We start from the raw sequence: 21068 nt of genomic DNA on the forward strand, positions 1-21068 counted from the left end.
TGATAAGTCAAAATCTCTCCCCCACCCATTCCTTTGGCAAATCAAATACGACTTGGTTTGAGATTTGCCTGTTGCTAGTAAATAAATGCAGCACTGTTTCCAAACTCCAGATTATTTTTTTAAAATAGTCTGAGCAGCTAGCCTCTCTGTATCTAATCAAGAAGCCTACAGCATTTGCCATATGGGCTTCATTTCATCACGCTAAAAGAAATCCAAAACCCCCTCCCCCATTTAAAAAGAAGGAATAACATTTGTCAGTGCCCCCCAAACAGGAACCACAGCTGTCCATTAAATGTGGTGGACATTTCCAGCATGCAAATCAATTTTTCTGGTACTGGGGGTTGTGGCGGATAATGACTGGGTTGTTTCTGAAAGCATGACTGATTTGGGATGAAGGTTTCAGCCTCGCTGACATTTTCACAGGGTAATTTATTACCCGCAGCCTATAAAGTGATGACCACCAGGTCTTGCTGGCAGACTCGGTAGAAGGAGCCTTCTCCAAGGCTTCAATCACACCAACGGCAGGGGTTTTATTCTCTCTTAGCAGAAAGGCCCTCGCTCTAAAGAACTAGCAATGTTGAGTCACATAGCACCAAAGGACAACCTCAACTGGAGTCTCCTGCTTTTGCTTCTGTTTCTTCATTTTTGCCTGGGCCAAGAAGAAAACATGGAGGTGAGCAGAAGAGATAATAATCCAGTGGCCAAAGTGTTGGAGAGTCACCACCAGACTGGCCATAAAGGTTCCAGCAGCAGGGAAAAGTTGAGACAGCGGAGCCAACTGTATAAGTGGACGGTTGAGGCAGTTGATGATAATAGTCCTTCTACTGACCAAAATGCCTTGAAACCAGACGTAGATGATGTAGCACAGACTACCTCAGACAGAGTCCAGGTACTCTGAATTAATCTTCTAAGATACTATTAAGAAAGTATGCGAGCTTTTTATTAACATTAGCACTACTTTTCTCCAAAGCAACGGGTTCCTAACGATAGAGTGACCATGCTGTGCACAGATGTCTTTCAAGGATAGGACTTTTCCTTTTTATGAGCTTAATTTTCCATACAGATGCTTTTTTCCCTTTATGACATCAACTATCTTTAATCTGCCAATAATCCAATCTTATGCATGTTTATTTAGAAATAAATCCCAGTGTGTATATGGGTTTACATCTTAACGGGGCAATTGTTAAGCATTTCAGGCCATAGTAAAAATTAGGGACTTAATTTTAACTTTCTACAGATTGTGCCATACTGATACATTAGAAATGTTATGAGAAAGGTATCTTATATTGGAGTAAACTTTGTACAAGATGCATGAGATCATAAGCCTTTGTGTTATGAAGATAACTTCAAATAAGCTGACAGACATGAATGCAAGACTGCACTCTTCAGTGGGATAAGGAAAAACTCTCTGTATCAGTATTTTTCAATGCATCTTCTATGTCAATTTGTGTAGGATTATATTTTGCAGAAATGTTTACTGGAGATGGTTCTTAATTGAAAGTAGAATTCATGCAAAGAATTCTGTTCATAAGAATGGCAAAAGCACACTTATTTTAAAAGTAGAGATTATGCTTTATCATTGAAAGTAGAAAATGTGCTTTATAAGTGATTAAATACACTGCCCTATACTTCTTTCTCAGCTCAACAGATATTAGACACCAGAATTACTGTGCTTATTGCTGTTGTTGTTACATTTTAAAAATCACTTAATTAAAACCAGCTTTACTGTATGGAATCTACTTCAAATAGAAGTAAATAGTTTGGGCTGTACTTTGCAAGAACAAAACTATTTTATAGAATAATTTTCAGTTAGTAGGTATTAGAGATGGGTCAGTGAGTGTGATCAATGCATACATATTAATTTAGATATGAATGAAGAGACAAGCAAAGTACTTTTCTTCTACTGATTTTGAATTGTATCTGTGTATTCTCGGCAGAATAGGGGTTTCCAATTGGAATGTCATTGCACTTGTAGTAGTCAGTGTTCAGCACCTCTTGTAGTCACTGTCGCTGTCTGGTTGCTGCGTAGGTGTGAGCATGGTGGGCATGGCCTACCAGAACTTTTGGGAGGGCCATTTTTTTTGCCTTCCCAAGGATCCAGGGGCTTCCTTCAAGCTTCTGGGAGGGCGAAAATGGCCTCGCCTAAGGTTCGGAGACCCTCTGGAAGCTGGAAACAGGCCTGTTTCTGGACTTCTTGAAGGCTCGTTTTTCGCCCTCTTGGAGCCCCCGTGTGGACCCTCCACTTACCTGCAACCAAAATGGGCTGTGTGGAGACTCTGGGGAAGGGAGGGGTAGGTGGGACCAGCCAGTCGGTTCAACTACCGGTTCAGCGAACCAGACATAAATTTAACATCTGGTTTGCCTGAAGCGGTCTGAACTGGTAGAATCCCACCTCCCCTGTAGTGCTTTAAGTTCAGTGAATAATAGCCAAGTAGTGGCAAGCTCCAACTTTAGAGGTACATTGGGGCCACTGTGGATTATACCCTGTAGATACTCTGTGAGGTGTCCTGACCGTGAAAGAAATCATTCCAGGACCGTTCTTTAACTAGTGCTACCATATCTGGGCTACAAATAGACAGATGACCACATGCAGTCTCTTTGCTGCCATTTAGAAATTGTCTATATTTTTTGCAGCCCAAACATGGTAGCTGTATAGTTCACCTTGATGGATGGAGAATGTAGCTTGCTTGGGAATTTAGTCAACTGTCCCCTGGGATTTCTTCCTAAGAAGGAACAAGTTACAGTCAATTGTACATGCATATTGTTCTTGTTGCAGCCTGTCAGCCACCGACCCCTCCAGTACCTGAATCAGAGGAGAAGGAGGAGGCATGGGAGTTTGGGTCAGCATCAGGGCAACCTGGGAGCTCTGAGGGGGAAGAGGGAATGGATATGGCAGACAGAGAGAGACAGAGACGAAGCCTGGACCATCCATCAGCCCTCAGATGGAGAGTCAACAGCCCCCAGGTCTGGAGGTGGATGATGAGGAAGAGGAGAAACAGCTGGGTCCAGTGCCTGACATGCGGCTGTGCAGAAGGCAGAGAAGGGCAAAGCAGTGGAAAGCTGTGGGCCGATCCTGGGGAAGGAAGAGCCACCACTGCTAGCGAGGCCCCACCCTAGCTCTGAGGATAAAAGGCAGGGGTCAGAGATGAGTGGGTGTGGCAAATAACTATTCACCTCAGTGGTGGTATGCTACCGGTTCGGACTGGTTCGGCCTAACTGGTAGTAAAAAAAGCCTCCGACGATCATCTGAGAGGCGGGAAAAAAGCCAGCTGAGAGGAAAAAGAAGAGAAAAGCCTGCCCCCCACACCTGCCCGCCCCGCGCTCTTCTTTTCTTTATCCCCTCAGCTGATTGGCGCTGCGGGCCTCAGCTGGTGTGGGGAAAGCTGCGCACGCACGTTAGGTGCACGCGCATGCGTGCGTGATCACCAAGCCATTAGTGGAACAGGTAGGATCCCACTGCTGATTCCTCTCCCCGCTGGATGGACTTGTTAGGCTGCGAGAGAAATTGTTTGCTGGGGCTGCCGGCCTTCTTAATAAAGGAATCTTTTGAGTTCACGTTTGAGGATTTGTTGTGTTTGGGGAGCTGGGTCGGAACAGTTCTCTGAAGCATTTCTGCTCTTGGCTGGAGCTGCCTTTATTAAAATGCGACAGCAGGTTTAACATGTTTTTTTTTTTGTTTGATCCAATCTTTGCCTGGCCTCAGTTTTCGGATGCAAGCCACAAGCATTTCTCTCTAGAAGTGATTTAGACACACCCTGATTTGTTATGGATGACCCTGAAAGAAAGGCTTCTATTTATCACTGGATAGCAAGCTTATAGGAAAACGAGGCACTTCAGAGATGGAACCATCTCTTAACGCTACAACGAAGGAATGTGCTTTTTCAAGAGGTCACTGGACTTTTTGGGGTTTTGTTTTTGAAGTGTCACTTCTCATCCAAGAAGCTTCTTCACGAATGGGGTCTATTGTTGCAGATAATCTGTTATAGGTAGTCCTTGATTTACAATCATTTGGTAATCATTCAAAGTTACATACACTTCCTGGCAATTATGACCAGGGGTGGGATTCAATTTTTTTACTACCGGTTCGTGAGCGTGGCTTGGTGGGCATGGCTTGATGGGTGTGGCAGGGGAAGGATACTGCAAAATCCCCATTCTTTCCGCACCCCACTAACCTGCTTTCCAGCTCTGTTCTCCTGTACAGGGTAACAAAAGAAGACCCAGCCAATCAACTGGGACTCGGGAGGCAGAGAATAGATGGGGGCGGGGCCAGTCAGAGGTGGTATTTGCCGGTTCTCCGAACTACTCAAAATTTTCGCTACCGAGAACCTGCTTGAATACCAACACTGCTTACGACCATCATAGCGTCCCTGGAGAGACATGATCAAAATTTGGGCTCTTGGGCAACCAGCATGGATTTAGGATGATTGCAGTGTCCTGGGATCATGTGATCACCATTCACGATCTTCCCAGTTGACTTCTGACAAGCAAAGTCAATGGAGGAAGCAAGATTCACTTAATGATCACATATTTCACTTAACAGCTGCATGACAACTTAATGACCGTGGCAAAAAAAAAAAAAAAGGCTGTTAAAATCAGGCACAACTTGCTTAACAACCACCTTGCTTAGCAATGGAAATTCTGGTCCCAACTGTAGTTGTAAGTCAAGGACTATTTATATTAATATGCTAGCTCGATACCCATGCTTCTCTACAAAACTATGTGATCGAGTTTTCGGGGAGGAAAATAAAGGGTGGGGGGGAATTCTGCCTCTGCCTACTAGCACTCATCGGTATTCATCTGGCTAGAGTCCTGTCAGTGTGTGAGAGAGTTGAGGGTTGTTTGGAAACTGAAGCAGTATTTGCTGTGTGAGCAAAAAGGAGACAGCAAGGAGCCTGGGCATGGCTTAGCTCAACTGTTCTGTACTAAAGCTGCTTGGTGCTTTGAAACTAAAACTGAAACTGAAACTCCTCTCCTCTGCTTGTGTTTTGCATTTGGAACAGATTTCTTTTCAGGTGGGGAGGGGGAGTACAACTCCTTAGCATCAGAACGTGCTAATAATAATATACAAAATACTAATGCTCTGATGGTCCTTCTGAAAAATCCTTTCTCAGTGAGCACCTAGAAGCCAAGAGGAACATGTGTGCCAAATTTCAAGTTTGTAGGCTTTACAGTTGTGGAGATTTTGTGATGATGCATGAGTGGTATTTCGCTTTTGTATATATAGATAACATAACCATGATATCCATAATTTTTTTTTGAATGATGTGTTTACAGACAACACAGAGTGGGCCTCAAAGCCCACCGGAATGCGGTTGCCGGGCAGATTTTGGATTTCGAGGTTATCAAGGCCCCCCTGGACTTCCAGGACCTGCTGGAATCCCAGGTAAATAATTAGAAAGCAATTGCATAATGATGAACACTTGAAGGGGTTGCTTGATTTCTGTGGCAGTTTGCATAGCAGAGAAGATACATAAGACTTCCTGCTGCATCAAGTCTCAGGCTCTTGGGCTATTATTCTAAATGATGCACCACCCAGAGCATCTGGAATAATGTAGTGGAATTCCTTATCCGGCACTTTTCCTACATATTCCCTTGGCTTATGCCTTTAGTCTCTTGAATCAAACGATGTTTGATTCAGAGAAGAGAAGAGCAACCAAGATGATGAGCGGACTGGACATTAAAACATATGATGAACAGTTGCAGAAACTGGGTATGTCTCATCTTATGAAAAGAAGGACTAGGGGAGACATGATAGCAGTGTTCCAATATCTCAGGGGCTGCCACAAAGAAGAGGGAGTCAAGCTATTCTCCAAAGCACCTGAGGGCAGGACAAGAAGCAATGGGTGGAAACTAATCAAGGGGAGAAGCAGAGGTGGTATTCAGCAGGTTCTGACCAGTTCTGGAGAACCGGTAGTGGAAATTTTGAGTAGTTTGGAGTACCACCTCTGACTGCCCCTGCCCCCATCTATTCTCTGCCTCCCGAGTCCCAGCTGATTAGCTGGGTCTTCTTTTGTTGCCCTGCATAGGAGAACGGAGCTGGAAAGCTGGTTAGTGGGGTGGGGGAGAGAATGGGGTTTTTGTAGTAACCTTCCCCTGGAGTGGGTTGGGAATGGATATTTTGCAGTATCCTTCCCCTGTCATGGCTTCCACCAAGCCATGCCCACAATACCGGTAGCAAAAATTTTTGAATCTCACTACTGGACAGAAGCAACCTAGAACTAAGGAGAAATTTTCTGACAGTTAAAACAATTAATCAGTGGAACAACCTCCTCCAGAAGTTGTGGTTGTTCCAACACTGGAAGTTTTCAAGAAGAGATTGGATAACCATTTGTCTGAAATGGCATAGGGTTTCTTGCCTGAAGACCATCAAGTCCCTTCCAACCAGTTACATGGTGGGAAAGGAATCAGAATGTTCTCCTAAGCAATGTCTTGATGTTAATATAGGTAGCCGTGACAGCTTTCCTTTTGCAATACCCTGTTTGTGTAAGAATCAGGGTTGCAAAGAAATCTTTGGATTGTGCCAGTTCTTTCTCCTATTTTTTTTAAAAAAATTAGTTACTGACAGCAGCAGCAGTTTTGATTCTTGCCATGCAGGGTTGTTGTTTTTTTAGTTCATTATAGCCCGTCCAACCATTTTTTTCTGAGCTGAATAAAATGTTTTTATAAGCAGCTTTGGAGGGCAACAGGTTCAAATTACTTGGTTCTTTTGGTGTGTATCCAAAGCGAAGACAATTTATTATATAGCTGAACTTCATTTTGCCTTAACCAACAAGCAATAGTAGATTTCATTTATATCAACATTAATGCCCAATTTCTTGTTTCATACCATATATCCATAAATGACTGAAGGCATGACAAAAATGTATGTAGTATATTAAGTGTATTAAGTTAAAAACATGAAAATGTCCTTCAGAAGATACTGATATAATTCACCAACTATAGTAATTAATTAGGTATTTTAATGAGACAGGCAAGTGACAACTTAGTTCTGTTGTTACTATGCAACGTTAAATAAGTTCCAACATATTTACTATATTACAAAGATAATGTAATGTAAGTTACAACAGCTCTGAAAAAAGTAACTTATGACTGCTATTCCCACTGTTGCAGTTTCCCCACAGTCATATTATCAAAAAGATAACCAGCACGTATTTTTAACGTTTGGAGTATCCCAGATTTACATGATCGATATTTGTGACTTTCAGACATGAAGAATGGACTTTATATTCCAATTTTTTGCTCATGCCTATATACGAGAATCAGTCAACTAATGGTCAGCACTAAACTGTTACTAGAGAAGAGTCAGCAGAATTCAAGAGGGGTTGGACCTTTTGTGGGAATATAATGATTCTAGGCTGATTACTTGCTTGACTCTGCCCCCAGGCTCTGCCTGTTCCTCTCCTACATCTTCTCAGCTGACTTACAAGAAGCATATGTACAAGAAGCATATGCTATATGTAGAAAAAAAAAATCCTAGGACATAAATGAAGGAAATTCCCCTATTGTCCAAGAAAGCCATTGTTATTATTGGTTCATCAATACAGTTTGCTTTTCAAAACACCCTTAATTTTGGGGTGGCCACTGTTTTTCAACAATGTTTGGCAATGTTAAACTGTGTGAACTTTGATTCCCAGAATTCCCCAGCCAGCATGTTCGAAAATTCAGTTCCTACCAGGTTGCTTCTTATCTATCCCTGCCCTTTTTCCTACTATTTTAGAAAGGATATCCGGATCTCAATACTTACTAGTACTCCAGAATGTTTTGAACTATAATTTCCATTATTCCCGATTGTTGGTGGTTAAGGAAGATGGGTGCTGTAGTAGAATATGCATCTAGAGGATACCAGAATGAGAAAGGTTACATCAGATTTTGCCCCAAAGAAGCATAGGTTAGAAATGAAAACAGACTTGCATGGAGTCTTTTAAAGCTTGTGTTTCACCAAGCAACCTATTGATTGACTGCCCAAAGGAAACCATGGGAACAATGGGAATAATGGATTACCTGGCACAGAAGGATCGAAAGGTGACAAAGGAGATAAGGGGGACTTGGGACCCAGAGGCGAGCGAGGCCCTCAAGGACATAAAGGAGAAAAAGGTTATCCTGGCATCCCGACAGAGCTTCAGGTAATTTCCCCCTAATTTTCATGACAGCGTGATTTTTCCAAAAGTGACTGCCTATTGCAATTCAATGGTTTTGTTTGTTTACCTTGCTATGTTCCAGAGGATTTGGGGGTGGGCTGTGCCTTTTCTTTGAGGTAGTCCTGACAAGAAGCACCAACCAGAAGTATTACAGGTAGTCCTCAATTTACAGTGGCAGTTATAACACTACATCAATGATAAAGTTACAATATTAACAGAACATTTGCAACTCTGAAAGTATCTCACCTTTATCACCCTGCAGTCATGTGATTGAGACTCTGGCCCTTGGCAACTGACTTGCACTCAGGGTGGTTGCAGTGTCTCATGGTCACATGATCACCATTTACTATTTTTCCTGCTGGCTTTCCGCAAGCAAAGTCAATGGGAAAGCTGGTAGGGAAAGTCAGGAATCCCTCCCACAAGTTTCTCCCGTTCCTTTTTCTCCTGAGGAGCCCACTGTAGGTTATGACAGGGGTGTCAAAATCGATTGCATTGAGGGCCGCATCAGGGTTGTGTTTGACCTTGGGGTGTGTGCGCGGGGGGGGGCAGGGTGTGTGTGGCCAGCTTGACATCACTCATGCCAGGGGCGCCTGTGGTAGCCTGAGCACTCTGCCGGCAAAAATGGGCACCAGAGCTCCGTTTTTGGCTGCAATGGCTTGCAACCCTCTGCCAATGAAAACAGAGGGTCCTCCCAAACACCACGGGCTAGTCCTTTGCTGTTTCTATGCTGCAGGTCAGAACTAAGCACCCCGCAGGCTGGATCCGCCCCCCAGGCCTTGAGTTTGACGCCCCTGGATTAGGAGATCCAGGGATCTCATGCAACGTAGGACGTATCCACTTAGAGCACCCCACCTACACACTGTAGTGCCTGTCTGCTCTTATGTGGCATTGCAGCAGCCCTTCCCACATCTGGCCACCTTTACACTATGCTGCACCACCCCACTGCCCAGCCACACTCCATAGCACTCATCCTAAAGGGAATGTAGAACATTTTCACAACCTCATCAACTTTAATACCAAATTCCCCCGCATGTCTACTTTGCTTAATAATCATGGCGTTTGCTTAATGACCATTGCAAGAAAAGCTACAAAAGTAAGGTTTACCCACTTTGAGACTGTCAAAGACTTATGACTGCAGTTGTAGGCTCCATTATGGTCATACGTCAGAATGTATCTGTACCAGAGGTGGCATTCACCAGGTTCTGACCAGTTCTGGAGAACCCGTAGAGGAAATTTTGAGTAGTTCGGAGAACCGGAAAATGCCACCTCTGACTGGAGATTTTACAGTATCCTTCCCCTGCCACGCCCACCAAGCCATGCCCACAGAACCGGTAGTAAAAACATTTGAATCCCACCACTGATCTGTACATTCTGGACACCCCTGCTATCACTGTTGGTGCACACCTTATTTTTATTTTGAAAGCCAAAGTAATCCTGTGAGTAAGATTTCTTCTCTATTCCCTCCATCCTGGGGCCAATCTGACAAATCTCACTAAAACTTCCTGTGGCTGAGATAGCATGAAGTGAAGTCCTTCAACTCAGCTGCTATGTTAAACTATACAATAATCTTAAATGGAGCTGGTTTTTTTAGATTGTACATCTATATCAGGGATGTCAAACCCAAGACCTGCGGGCCACATCCAGCCCACATGGTGCTTAGATCTGGCCCGTGGGGCCACCCTGGAAACAGTGAAGGACCAGCGCGTGGTGCCTCTGCCAGAGAAAACAGAGCTTAGGATGGTCACATGTGGACCTCCCAAGCTCTGTTTTCGGTGGCAAAGGGTTGCGGGAGGCCGTTGCAGATGGAAATGGAGCTGAGAAGCCTGCTTTTGCTGGCAGAGTGCTCGGGCCACCACAGGTGCCCCCAACATGAGTGACGTTGAGTTGGCCATGCCCAGTTTGGCCACACCCACCCTGCCCCCCCCGAGGTAAACACAACACTGTGTGGCCCTCAATGAAATTGAGTTTGACACCCCTGATGTAGATGTTTTTCTTTCCTTCATATGAGCGGTTCTCTGTTCATACATCAATCGATGGCAGTGTTGTTAGTCAGGTTGGCTAAGTGCTGGCCCAGATCTTAGTGATGCATTTAGGAAATTAAAGTTTATCTCCCTTTCTCTCTCCCTTCTCCTCCTTCCTCCACTAAACCAGGAAAGAATACCTGATGCAGAATTGATTGTTTTCAACCATGTCTTGCAGTCTGCCTTTCTCCTATTTTTCAAATGCTAACTCTATTTTGCTTAGGTTGCATTTATGGCTTCCATGGCCACCCACTTTAGTAATCAGAACAGCGGGATAATCTTCAGTAGCGTGGAAACCAACATTGGCAATTTCTTTGATGTAATGACTGGACGATTCGGAGCGCCAGTGAATGGTGAGTATAGCAGATAATATATTCTGTGCAAATTTTATGTAAAAGAAACAATTTGCCTTGGACATTCTTGATGCAATCAAGCAGAATTTTTCCCCCTTGAGACTTTAGACTGATATTGTGTTTCACTTTGGATCAAACACAAAGATAAACATTCTGATGTTTTTTAAAGATGTCTTCTTAATTGACTGAAACATAATGTCCATCACTGATTATTATTTTTGCAGAACTGAAATGTAACATTTTCATTGTGATTGCTTGTTCAGAAAGATTGCATTCTGCCAAATTCTATAAAAACAACAACCAATTCTGTTTGGATCCTTTTTTTAAAAGATTGTATTGTTCTTGTGTAAGTTGCATGAATGTAACTTACAACTGAGAAATGTCCTTGTGTAACTTGCCTATAAAATTTCAACAGGAAATAATGGAAAGTATAATATAGGGAATAAAAAAGCCAATATTAGATTTTTGCAAATGTATTTATTTCTGTCCCTTATTTACTGCTGTACTCTGTATGGATTCCTAGTAGTTTACAATAAAGAAATAAAATAACATTGAATTAGGACAATACCATGGTAATACAGTGGAGTAATGCAGATGATATTCATGATTTCTTGAGTACATTCCAGAAAAGTTTTTATTTTTATACTTCTTTATAACAGAAGTAACTCAAATTTGCTGTACATATTCAATAATCTGATTCTCCAGGCTTCAGCATATCTGGAACAAGATATTGATCACATTCTTTGCATGTTGACAAAACCCCACTGGGATGCCTTGGAAAATAGCTGTAGAAAAACCTGATCAATACAAGAACCCAGCTGCTAAGTATATTGTTTTATTAGCTTCTAAGAACTAATATCAAGCTCAAGACAATATCAAAATAGAAGCTGTAAACAGTCCAAAAATTAGATTTTGAAAGCCCAGAAAATAATAATATTCTTCCTAAAACTTTTTAAAGGCAACCTGGTTAAGCTATTATTGCTTTGACTACACAATAATAAATTAAAGAGCGTGCCTTTATTAATCACTGTTCTTTCAATATGTCCACATTCACTGGTAAACTTAATAGTAGACTAGAAATGAGATCTGTCAGTCACAAGAATATATCCATCTTTTTATACCTCTCCTTTCCCCACATCTCCAATTTATGGAAAATTTGTGGCGCTTACAAGAGTTTAAATTTTTTTGCCAAACTGGCATTAAAAAAAATAAAATAATGATAGCCTTTTAAGGTTCCAAAATAGATTCTAAGCTTCAGGAGTTTACATCATGTTGGATTTTTTCAAAGATGAAACAAAATATTATGCAAGTGTGGCTATTCATCTTGGACAAAAAGATGAAAGAATTCTTAACAATTGTGGCCAAAAGTGTGCACTCTAAGTTTGGTGGGATTCTTTGGTAAGGATTAGTTCTGAATATAGGTACAGGTAGTCCTTGACTTACAACAGTTCATTTAGTGGCCATTCAAAGTTACAGTGGCACTGAAAAAAAGTGACTTATGACTGTTTTTCACACATATGGCCCTTGCAGTATCGTAATGGTCACATGATTCAGACGCTTGGCAACTGACTTGTATTTCTGACAGTTGCGCTGTCCCAGGGTCCCCTTTTGCAAACTTCTGATGAGCAAAGTCAATGTGGAAGCCAAATTCATTTAACAACTATATGACATACTTAACAACTGCAGTGATTCGCTTAACAACTATGGCAACAAAGGTCGTAAAATGGGGCAAAACTAGGGCTGTGCAACAACTTTGAAGCTGATGTTCCAGTGTCAGCTTTGGAAGCCATATTGAGACCGGATGTTCCCACGCTGGCACATTTTGAGCCTGTGAAAGTGGTTGGGTGGAGGGGGGGGGGGGGGGGGGTTTGGGGGGGGGGTTGTGGGGGTGGGGTGGTTGGGGTTTGTGTGAGGGAAATTTGTTTGGGGAGGGGGGGGAGGAAAAAACAGGGGTGTGGGGTGATGTGGTTGAAAATTTTTTCAGAGTCACTGTAACTTCAAATGGTCCCTAAAGGAACCGTTGTAAGTCAATGACTACCTGTACATCTGAACCAGGCTAAGGAGTATTCTAGTATAAGAGTCGACTTGATGGCAATATTGGTACAATCCCCATCCTAATACACAAATGAATAATTGATTTTAGCCAGAGGTTAGATCAAGGGTGTTAAACTCGATTTCATTGAGGGCTACATCAGGGTTGTGTTTGACCTCGGAGGTCTGGAGTCGGTATGGCCAGGGAGGTTGTGGCCAGTCACTCATGTTGGGGGGGCACTTGCGGTAGCCTGAGCATTCTGCCAGTGAAAACAGGCTCTTGAGCTCCATTTTCGGCTGGGATGGCCTCCTGCAACCCTCTGCCAGCAAAAATGGAGCTTAGGAGAATCCTCCCAAGCTCCGTTTTCTCTGGGTAGATGGTTTCAGGAGGCCCTCCCAGCTGAAAATGGAGCTCAGGAGAGCTGCACATGACCCTCCCGAGCTCCATTTTCGCTGGCAGAGGCACCGCAGGCTAATCCTTTGTTGTTTCCAGGGTGGCCCCACGGGCCAGATTTAAGCACCCTGTGGGCCAGATCTGGCCCAGGGGCCTTGAGTTTGACACCCCTGGTGTCAAACAACTATGTATGTTTCTTCAGAGATCTTTCACTTCCATTGAGTTGTGTTTCGGGGGTGGGGGGAGTTATAAGGGGGGGATGGAGAAAGAGGAGGTTCTTGAAGCAGCTGCAAAGGAACAGCCTAATTTATCTTGTACCTGTGCTACTGAATTATTCAATTGTACTATATATTTTCTCTCTTCCCTTCCAGGAGTGTATTTCTTCTCCTTTAATATGATGAAGCATGAAGATGTCGAAGAAGTCTATGTTTACTTGATGCATAATGGCAACACGGTCTTCAGCTTATACAGGTGGGTGGGGTGTATTGGGGGCTTACAAATATGTGAAATAAATTTGGGAGAGGAACTGAAACGCAGGGCAGAGCACATGATCTGCCTTCCAAGGGTGTCAGCTTCAGTTCCTAAGACAGGAGTCCCCAACTCCCGGGCCGCAGCCTGTTTGAAACCAGGCCACACAAAGTTCCACTCACATGAGTGGTGGGCCCTTGCACTCACGTGCAAAGCTCCATTCGTGCAAATGGAGCTTTGTGTGCGAGCACCCTCCACTTAAGTGCCCCCCACTTGTGCAAGTGGAGATTTGTGTGTGAACACTAGCACCTTCTGCTCACATGCGAACTTCCATTCGCACATGCCCGCCAATAGGGTTCTGCATCCAGAACTCTATGGCAAGTGCCTGCCATTCACACACACACACACACACACATGCTGCGCCGCCAAGGTGGAAAGGTTAGGGACCGCTGCCCTAAGTCCTCCAATTTTAGAAAGCAATAGGTTATGGGTATGGAGAGAAACCACTAGGGAAAGCTGCTATCCCTTATCATAGATTACCTGGCTAAGAATTAGGAGTGCCGGTCTTCCGGTGGAGTCTTTTTCATTGACAGACCGAAGACCACGATCATGCGCAGCTTCAATCCATGCTCTCTCATCGGAGGGCTCCCAACATCTATTTTTGAGGCCAGAACCACCCTGTAGGGGTAGTGAAGAAGGCGGAGACTGACAGCTGGGTTGAGGGGAGATGCATCTCCTCTCCCTGGCTAGGCATACTCCCCTCCGAAGACGGATTGTAGCAGTGGTCAAATATGGCCACCCTGAAGAAGAAGAGCTAACCAGGACAAAGATTGTGCTGGAGCAGCAAAGAAGATGACAGTGTGAAAACCAGGCTAACCAGGTGCAACTTCTGGAAATAAAGGTATCCCGGAATTAAGATCTTAAGAAACAAGACAGTTGCTAAATGAGGACTACCCAGTAGTGAGATCCTACCTTAGTCACTACCAGTTTGGTGGCACACACCCCTAACAAGCCAATCAGCTGAGAGGATGGAAAAACGAAAATCTAGGAGTGACCCTCACACCCTCCCATGCACTTTTTGGTCTTTTATTCTCTCAGCTGATCCTTGGAGGCTTGTTTGCCTCCTCTCAGCTGATCAGCGCCTCTTTTTTTTTTACTAGCGGTTTGGCTGAACCAGTCCAAACTGGTAGCATACCACCACTGGGACTACCTCTAGGGATTGCAACAATGCTTGTAGAAGGTTTGTGAAGAACAAACCAGTTTACTTTTTTGTATCTCTGTTCTTAGCTTCGAATCCAAAGGAAAATCAGACTCGTCAAGCAATAGTGCAGTGCTTAAACTCGCCAAAGGAGACGAAGTGTGGCTGCGGATGGGCAATGGGGCCCTGCATGGAGATCACCAACGATTTTCCACTTTTGCTGGGTTCCTTCTTTTCGAAACCAAATAGATTTACTCCCTGGAAATGCAGTACAAAATTGCGACACAGTTTCCCTGCTCTTTGGATTTGCATAGGTAGCCCTCGACTTACAACAGTTTGTTTAGTGACTGTTCGAAGTTACAACATCAGCAGAAAAAGTGTCTTATGACCATTTTTCATACTTATGATGCTTGGAGCATCTTCATGGTCACGTGATCAAAATTCAACTAGTTGGCAGTTGACTCGTATTTATGACAGTTAATGTCCTGGGTTCATAGGATCACCTTTTGTGACCTTCTGACAAGCAACGTCAACGGGGAAGCCAGATTCACTTAACAACGGTGTCAGGAAAGGTCGTAAAATAGGGCAAAACTCACTTAACAAATGTCTCACTTAGCAACATAAGTCTTGGGTTCAATTGTGGTTGTAAGTCGAGGACTACCTGTACTAAAATCCCAGGATCTTTCTTGACACCAGTATGTTGTGAATTATGAAATGTGGTAAGAAGAGGTTAGGCCTGAATTTATATATGCCCTTTTAATGACATTTTGCATCCTACTGCACATTCTTCCTTCCTTGCTAATGGATACTGAATAGTTACCAAATGCCTATTCCTGGTAATTTAATAGAATGATGATTATAGCCTTTTCTTTTTCCATTCTAAACCAGCAATTTTCATCTGATCTTGGGCACTAATGGATGTTGCATGTTACAAAACATTCAAACGGCATGTCATTGTGTCTGTGAGTCATATTTGTATTTGGAAACTCATGTATTTTTATATACAAAAGTATAGGTAGTTCTCGACCTACAAGCTATTCCTTTAGTGAGTGTTTGAAGTCACAAAAGGAGAGAAAAAAGTGATTTATAACCAGTCCTGGCATTTATGACTATGTCTTCAGTTATATGATCAAAATGTGGGTGCCAAGGAAACCAGAAGATCTTGTGTTTCCACAAAAATAAGACCTATCCAGAAAATAAACCCTAGTTTGCTTTTTACACGTGTGCCCAATATAATCCCTACCCTCTTAAAATAAGCCCTAGTTAAGTCCCCACCCACTCCAGGGTGCATGGGTTGGGGCGAGCGCATGGGTAAAAATCAAGCTAAGTTGAAGGTGGAGGGATAGAGCTGCCCTACCAGTACTTACCTTCAGTCAGTTGCAGCCAGGCCTCGCACACCCTGACACCTGCCACACCTTGCCAGCTCACTCCTTCTGCACTTGTGCATCAATCCAGAGCTCTTTTATTGGCTGCAGAGGCCTTTGCTGAAGGCCTCTGAGGGAAATGGAGGCCAAGGGTGATGCGCGCAAGCGGCGGCAAGTGGTCACAGAAGAAGTAGGCCGGCAACGGGCTCCTGCTGGGCAGGGCTGTTAGCGCTGCCACTGCAAGATGAGTCAGTGGAAGACATTCCCCGAAAATAAGACCTGGTGCCTTTTTTGGTGGCAAAAAAATATAAGACTGGGTCTTATTTTCAGGGAAATATGGGTGTTTATGACAATTGCAACATCCTGGAGTCACATGATTGCCATTTGCAACCTTGCCTGCCAGTTCTGACAAGCAAAGACAATGAAGGAAGCTGGATTTGCTTAACAACCGCATGATTCACTTAAAAATGGCAATGATTTGCTTAGCAACCATTGCAAAAAAGGTAATAAAATTGGGCATGGCTCACTTAACAACCACCTTGCTCAGGAACACAAATTCTGGTCCCAGTTGTCAGTTGAGTATAACATGGGGATATACTTACACTATATATGCATACATACTGATATATAAAAACGGAGAGAAACACACATTGGAAGGAGACTAGCTGCACTTTTTCAGACAGCTTTATGAAAAACAAAAACAACAACAAAAGCTTTCCAGATTAATCCAGTAAATCTTGATTATTGTTAGCAAACAACTCTTAAAATACCAAACAACTGTGAGATGTTTAACTTTTGGTTTAAATAATGCATTTACATTTTTGAACGTGGTAAAATTTTAAACTAGGTAAAATTGAATTGTTGGCTTCAAACATGCGCAACAATCTCAAAATGTACATATTTGTGTATTTGTGTGTGTATTCTGTGGCAAATGATGTGTATCCTGCTTTGGGCACATTTTGCTTTGGCTGAAGATTTGCAATGGATTTGCTAATATCCACTTCTGCTCAATCTTTGAAAAAATAAATCTATCAGTTTTAGGGCTGATTTTTATTTTCATCCTGTGTGAAAGTATGTTTAGGAAACAAGCTGAGAAAAGAAGATTCTGGTAAATTACCCATTGGAGAGCAGCAAAGTATAGTCTTTTTGAAGCTGGTAGGCTATATATTCCAATACTTCATCTTTTACAAACATTTAATATACATTGGTACATTGAATACTTTAGAATTAGCAGGAGTTGCAATCTGTAGTGAATGTCATTAAAAAAATGTAGCCTTGTTTAGAATGCACCAAAGAAGAATGTAAACTTTTAAAAGTATATTAGCAAGATGAAGGTATGCTTTCAAAATATAGTTTTACTCTCATCTTCATTTACTAATAATCTATTATGACCCCTGTTCTTAATATGAATGTCCTTTGCATTTAGTTACTAGAAATGTGTTTCAAGCATCTGGTTATTTTGTGCAGAAGACTAATTAATTAAAGACCATTTTGAATAAGTATTTTGTGCACAAAAAGAAAAATACACTAAAATTCTGCACTTTATACTGCATTTTTAAAAAATGATCTTTAAATGGGGGGAGGGTGAAAATTTGGCTGAGGAAGAGGACTCAAAAAACAAACAAATAATAATGCAGTCCATACAATATACTGCAGTAACAGAGACATTTGAGCAATCATATAATTGATGTCTTATACGATTTTTATCTCTTAGATGCAAGAGAGGCAGGATGGGGTGTTTTGACATGCCATATTTTGTTCAATAGCAAATATCTTTGTGATTATTGTCTGCTTATTGGAGTCGTTTTAAAGCCGCGTCCTGAACCTGCTATCCATCACAGTTGGCTGATGATCATAGGTTTTGATTGGGGAACAGTGGCTCAATAGTTAAAGATATTGACTTTGTCAGCTGGAGAGCTAGCAGGGTTTGAGCTCTGCATTAATGGAGTGAGTTCCCATTCCTTGCCCCAGCTCCTGCCCACCCAGCAGTTTGAAAACATGTAAATTGCGAGTAGATGAATAGGATGCCAATTCAGTGAGAAGGTAAAAGCATTCTGTGTATCTTTGGGGTATAAGCATGCTGGCCACATGACTACGGAAATTGTCTTAGTGCGTTAGCTCCCTCGGTCAAGAAAGAGATAAGCATTGTGCCCCAGAGTCAGAAATGACTGATAGGGACACCTTTACCTTTATGATAGATTTTGAGCTATTGTACATTTGGAATTGGGGAGTTTATTCTACAAAAAAAGATTATAAAACACATTTCACACAAATATGGAAACTGTAATTTCACTCATCAAAGGGGGTATTTTCTGACTGTTGAAAGGATTTCTCCAAATTGCAATTCAACTTCCCTTTTCCACCTCTATCTGAATACAGGAATATATACAGTCCACCTTCTCTGAAATTCTGAGAATACAGACACAGATATTATATTGTGTCATGCCACCGTACAGGGCGATTTTGTTAATTTTACCTAATATATAGCATATCCTATGTGGTGTTACTCTGGCTACTAGGATGTTTCCTTCTCCATACTATTTTCTCACATTCTTCCTCCCACCCACAAAATATTTGTGTTTTATCCAGGACTTCCAGCTTTCATCTTTTTAAAAAGATGCATGCTTATAAATCTACATTTGAAAGTCCCGTTCATTCCATGATTCCTCTTGTTAATTCCCCATGGCATGTGCAAAGTAAGAATAAAGGGAAAGTTTCAGTGGTGATATTCAGCAGGTTCTGACCAGTTCTGGAGAACCGGTAGCAGAAATTTTGAGTAGTTCAGAGAACCGGCAAATACCACCTCTGACTGGAGATTTTACAGTATCCTTCCCCTGCCACGCCCACAGAACCAGTAGTAAAAATATTGAATCCCACCACTGGAAAGGTTCCCCTCGCACATACGTACTAGTCGTTTCCGGCTCTAGGGGGCGGTACTCATCTCCATTACAAAGCCGAAGAGCCAACACTGTCCAAAGATGTCTCCATGGTCATGTAGCCGAAGGCACACGGAACGCTGTTACCTCTCCAACAAAGCGGTTCCTTTCGAACTGCTAGGTTGGCAGAAGCTGGCTCAAGTAACGTGAGCTCACTCCGTTATGCGGGGCTAGGGATTCGAACCGCTGAACTGCGAATCTTTCTGATCGACAAGCTCAACGTCTTAGCCACTGAGCCCTAAATCCTAACTTCAATGGAGGCCTAATGCTCAAATAACGCAGTAAATATTCTACCTCAATATCCTCCATAATTGGTATTCATGCATCCTTGATTCCAAATCTTACAGAACACAATGATTTGTTGATTTTATTTGCAGTGACTTTATTTTCTAATGTTGCATGATGATATCTTTAAATGAACATATCTACTACACCTGATCTTTAGATGATAAATTTACATTATTGAAAATATACTAAACACATTTTGTTAGTTTCTTTCATTCATAGTACAAACTAGCATATTCCAACTTCAACGATCACTGTAAGTGAATGCTAGTCAGAATATAGGTAGTCCCCAACTTACAACTGGTCACCTAGTGACTGCTTAAAGTTATGATGAACACCCCCCAAAAAAACCAGGTATTTACAACCTATATTTGAAGTTCTAATAGTGGCCACTACTTTTATGATCACATGATCACATTTTAGGTGCTTGGCAACCAGCTTGCATTTACAGCTGTTTTGAGATCATGTGTCCACGATTTACATTTTTGGCCCGTATTTACTTCTGGCAAAAAAACAACCATTGCAGACAATGGGTTGGCCAAACAACCATTATGATTGCTTAACGACTGAAGGTTTGCTTTAATGACTGCTCCAAAAAATGTCATGAAATTAGGTCAGTCACATGAGGACCTGCTTAACGACCACAACAACTTATGACTGCAATTCTAGGCTCAATCATGGTCATTAGTTGAAGACTGTCTGTACACAATGATATGAAATATGTTAAAAAGGATGTATCTTCAAATACCAATGTCTAGGGGCCATCTAACCATTGGATCAAAATACATGGCAACAAAAATGAGGAAAAAAAAGCTGTTTTCTGCCAACGAAAGGGCACATCTACAGGCACATAAATATTTATATTGCTACAGCATGCTCCTTGTAAAAACAAATTTTGCTTGGCTTAAACCATGTAACTGTCAAGTATTGTATTTTACAGTGAGTAATGCTCATCCAAAATATTTGCCTGAGGACAAGCAGCAAATATAAGTTGCAAATCCAGGCTACCCAATTAATTTTTTAAATCTAGAATCTTCTTCTGGAAATAAAAACGTCACAAATATAAATAAAGATGGTGAATATTTTCCTGGGGGCATGTGGAATTGGTTTGGCTGAATGAAAGGGCCAGTTTTATTAAAGTAGTTGGCATTTATCGAAGTGGCATTTCTTTAATTGATTTTACTCTTAGGACCCCCTTCCCACTTTTAAAAATAGGAGGACCCCAAAAGTGCTTTTGTCTATATGATGGTGAACCTTTTTGTTGTGGTGTGCCGAAAGCGCCTGAGTGCCGGCACCCACAATGCAATGCACCCCGCCACCGTGCACATGGTTTTGCAACACTTCCCACCCCCTTACTTGCACTGTGCATGCGCACGCCTCCCAGCTGATTTTCTGCCTGTTTGAGGCCATTTTTGCCCTCTGGGAGGCTCAAGAGAAGCCTCTCAGCCTCAGGAGGCTGAAAAACTGCCTTCCGGAAATACTGAAAGTGCCTGTTTTCAGCCTCCAGAGGGCCTCTGGAGCCAGGAGGAGACCGTTTTCGTCCTCCCATTTTGGCACTTCTGGTATTTCCGGAAGGCCCGTTTTTCGGCCTCCTGAGGCTGCAGAGGCTTCTCTCGAGCCTCTGGGAGGGCAAAAATGGCCTCAAACAGGCCAAAAATCAGCTGTGAGGTGCGTGCATGCACAGTGCAGGTAAGTTTGGCTGAGGCTCACATGCCTGCACAAATGGCTCTGCCTGCCACCTGTGGCATGCTTGCCATAGGTTTGCCATCATGGGTATGTTATTTTTATCAATAGAGGTAGTCCTCAATTTACAACAGTTTATTTAGTGATCATTTTTCACTTACAACTATTGCAGAATTTCCACGGTCATATGTTCAAAA

At 42.5% G+C, this 21068-nt stretch overlaps 1 protein-coding gene across 2 annotated transcripts; it reads left to right on the forward strand.

The window, feature by feature from the left end:
• The first annotated feature begins 449 nt into the window (after nucleotides 1-449).
• On the forward strand, nucleotides 450-17010 carry C1QTNF3 (C1q and TNF related 3). 2 transcript variants are annotated; one of them, XM_026715610.2, is made up of 6 exons: nucleotides 450-889; nucleotides 5275-5383; nucleotides 7969-8123; nucleotides 10383-10512; nucleotides 13309-13408; nucleotides 14693-17010. In XM_026715610.2, the coding sequence occupies exons 1-6, from the start codon at nucleotides 575-577 to the stop codon at nucleotides 14850-14852; spliced, it is 969 nt and encodes a 322-aa protein (XP_026571395.1). In that variant the 5' UTR covers nucleotides 450-574; the 3' UTR covers nucleotides 14853-17010. The 2 variants fall into 2 exon arrangements, with proteins under 2 accessions (XP_026571395.1, XP_026571404.1); XM_026715619.2 differs by having other exon boundaries at nucleotides 450-673.
• The last annotated feature ends 4058 nt before the right edge of the window (nucleotides 17011-21068 follow it).

This window comes from Pseudonaja textilis, chromosome 2 (assembly GCF_049901715.1).
Source record: "Pseudonaja textilis isolate UNSWEBS1 chromosome 2, rPseTex1.2, whole genome shotgun sequence".
In the NCBI taxonomy this organism is placed as follows: domain Eukaryota; kingdom Metazoa; phylum Chordata; class Lepidosauria; order Squamata; family Elapidae; genus Pseudonaja; species Pseudonaja textilis.

Coding starts and splice junctions, on each gene's coding strand:
- C1QTNF3 (XM_026715610.2), top strand. CDS start 575: ATGTTGAGTCACATAGCACCAAAGGACAACCTCAACTGGAGTCTCCTG. Junction 10,513..13,308: donor ATTCGGAGCGCCAGTGAATG/GTGAGTATAGCA, acceptor CTTCCCTTCCAG/GAGTGTATTTCTTCTCCTTT. Junction 13,409..14,692: donor ACGGTCTTCAGCTTATACAG/GTGGGTGGGGTG, acceptor CTCTGTTCTTAG/CTTCGAATCCAAAGGAAAAT.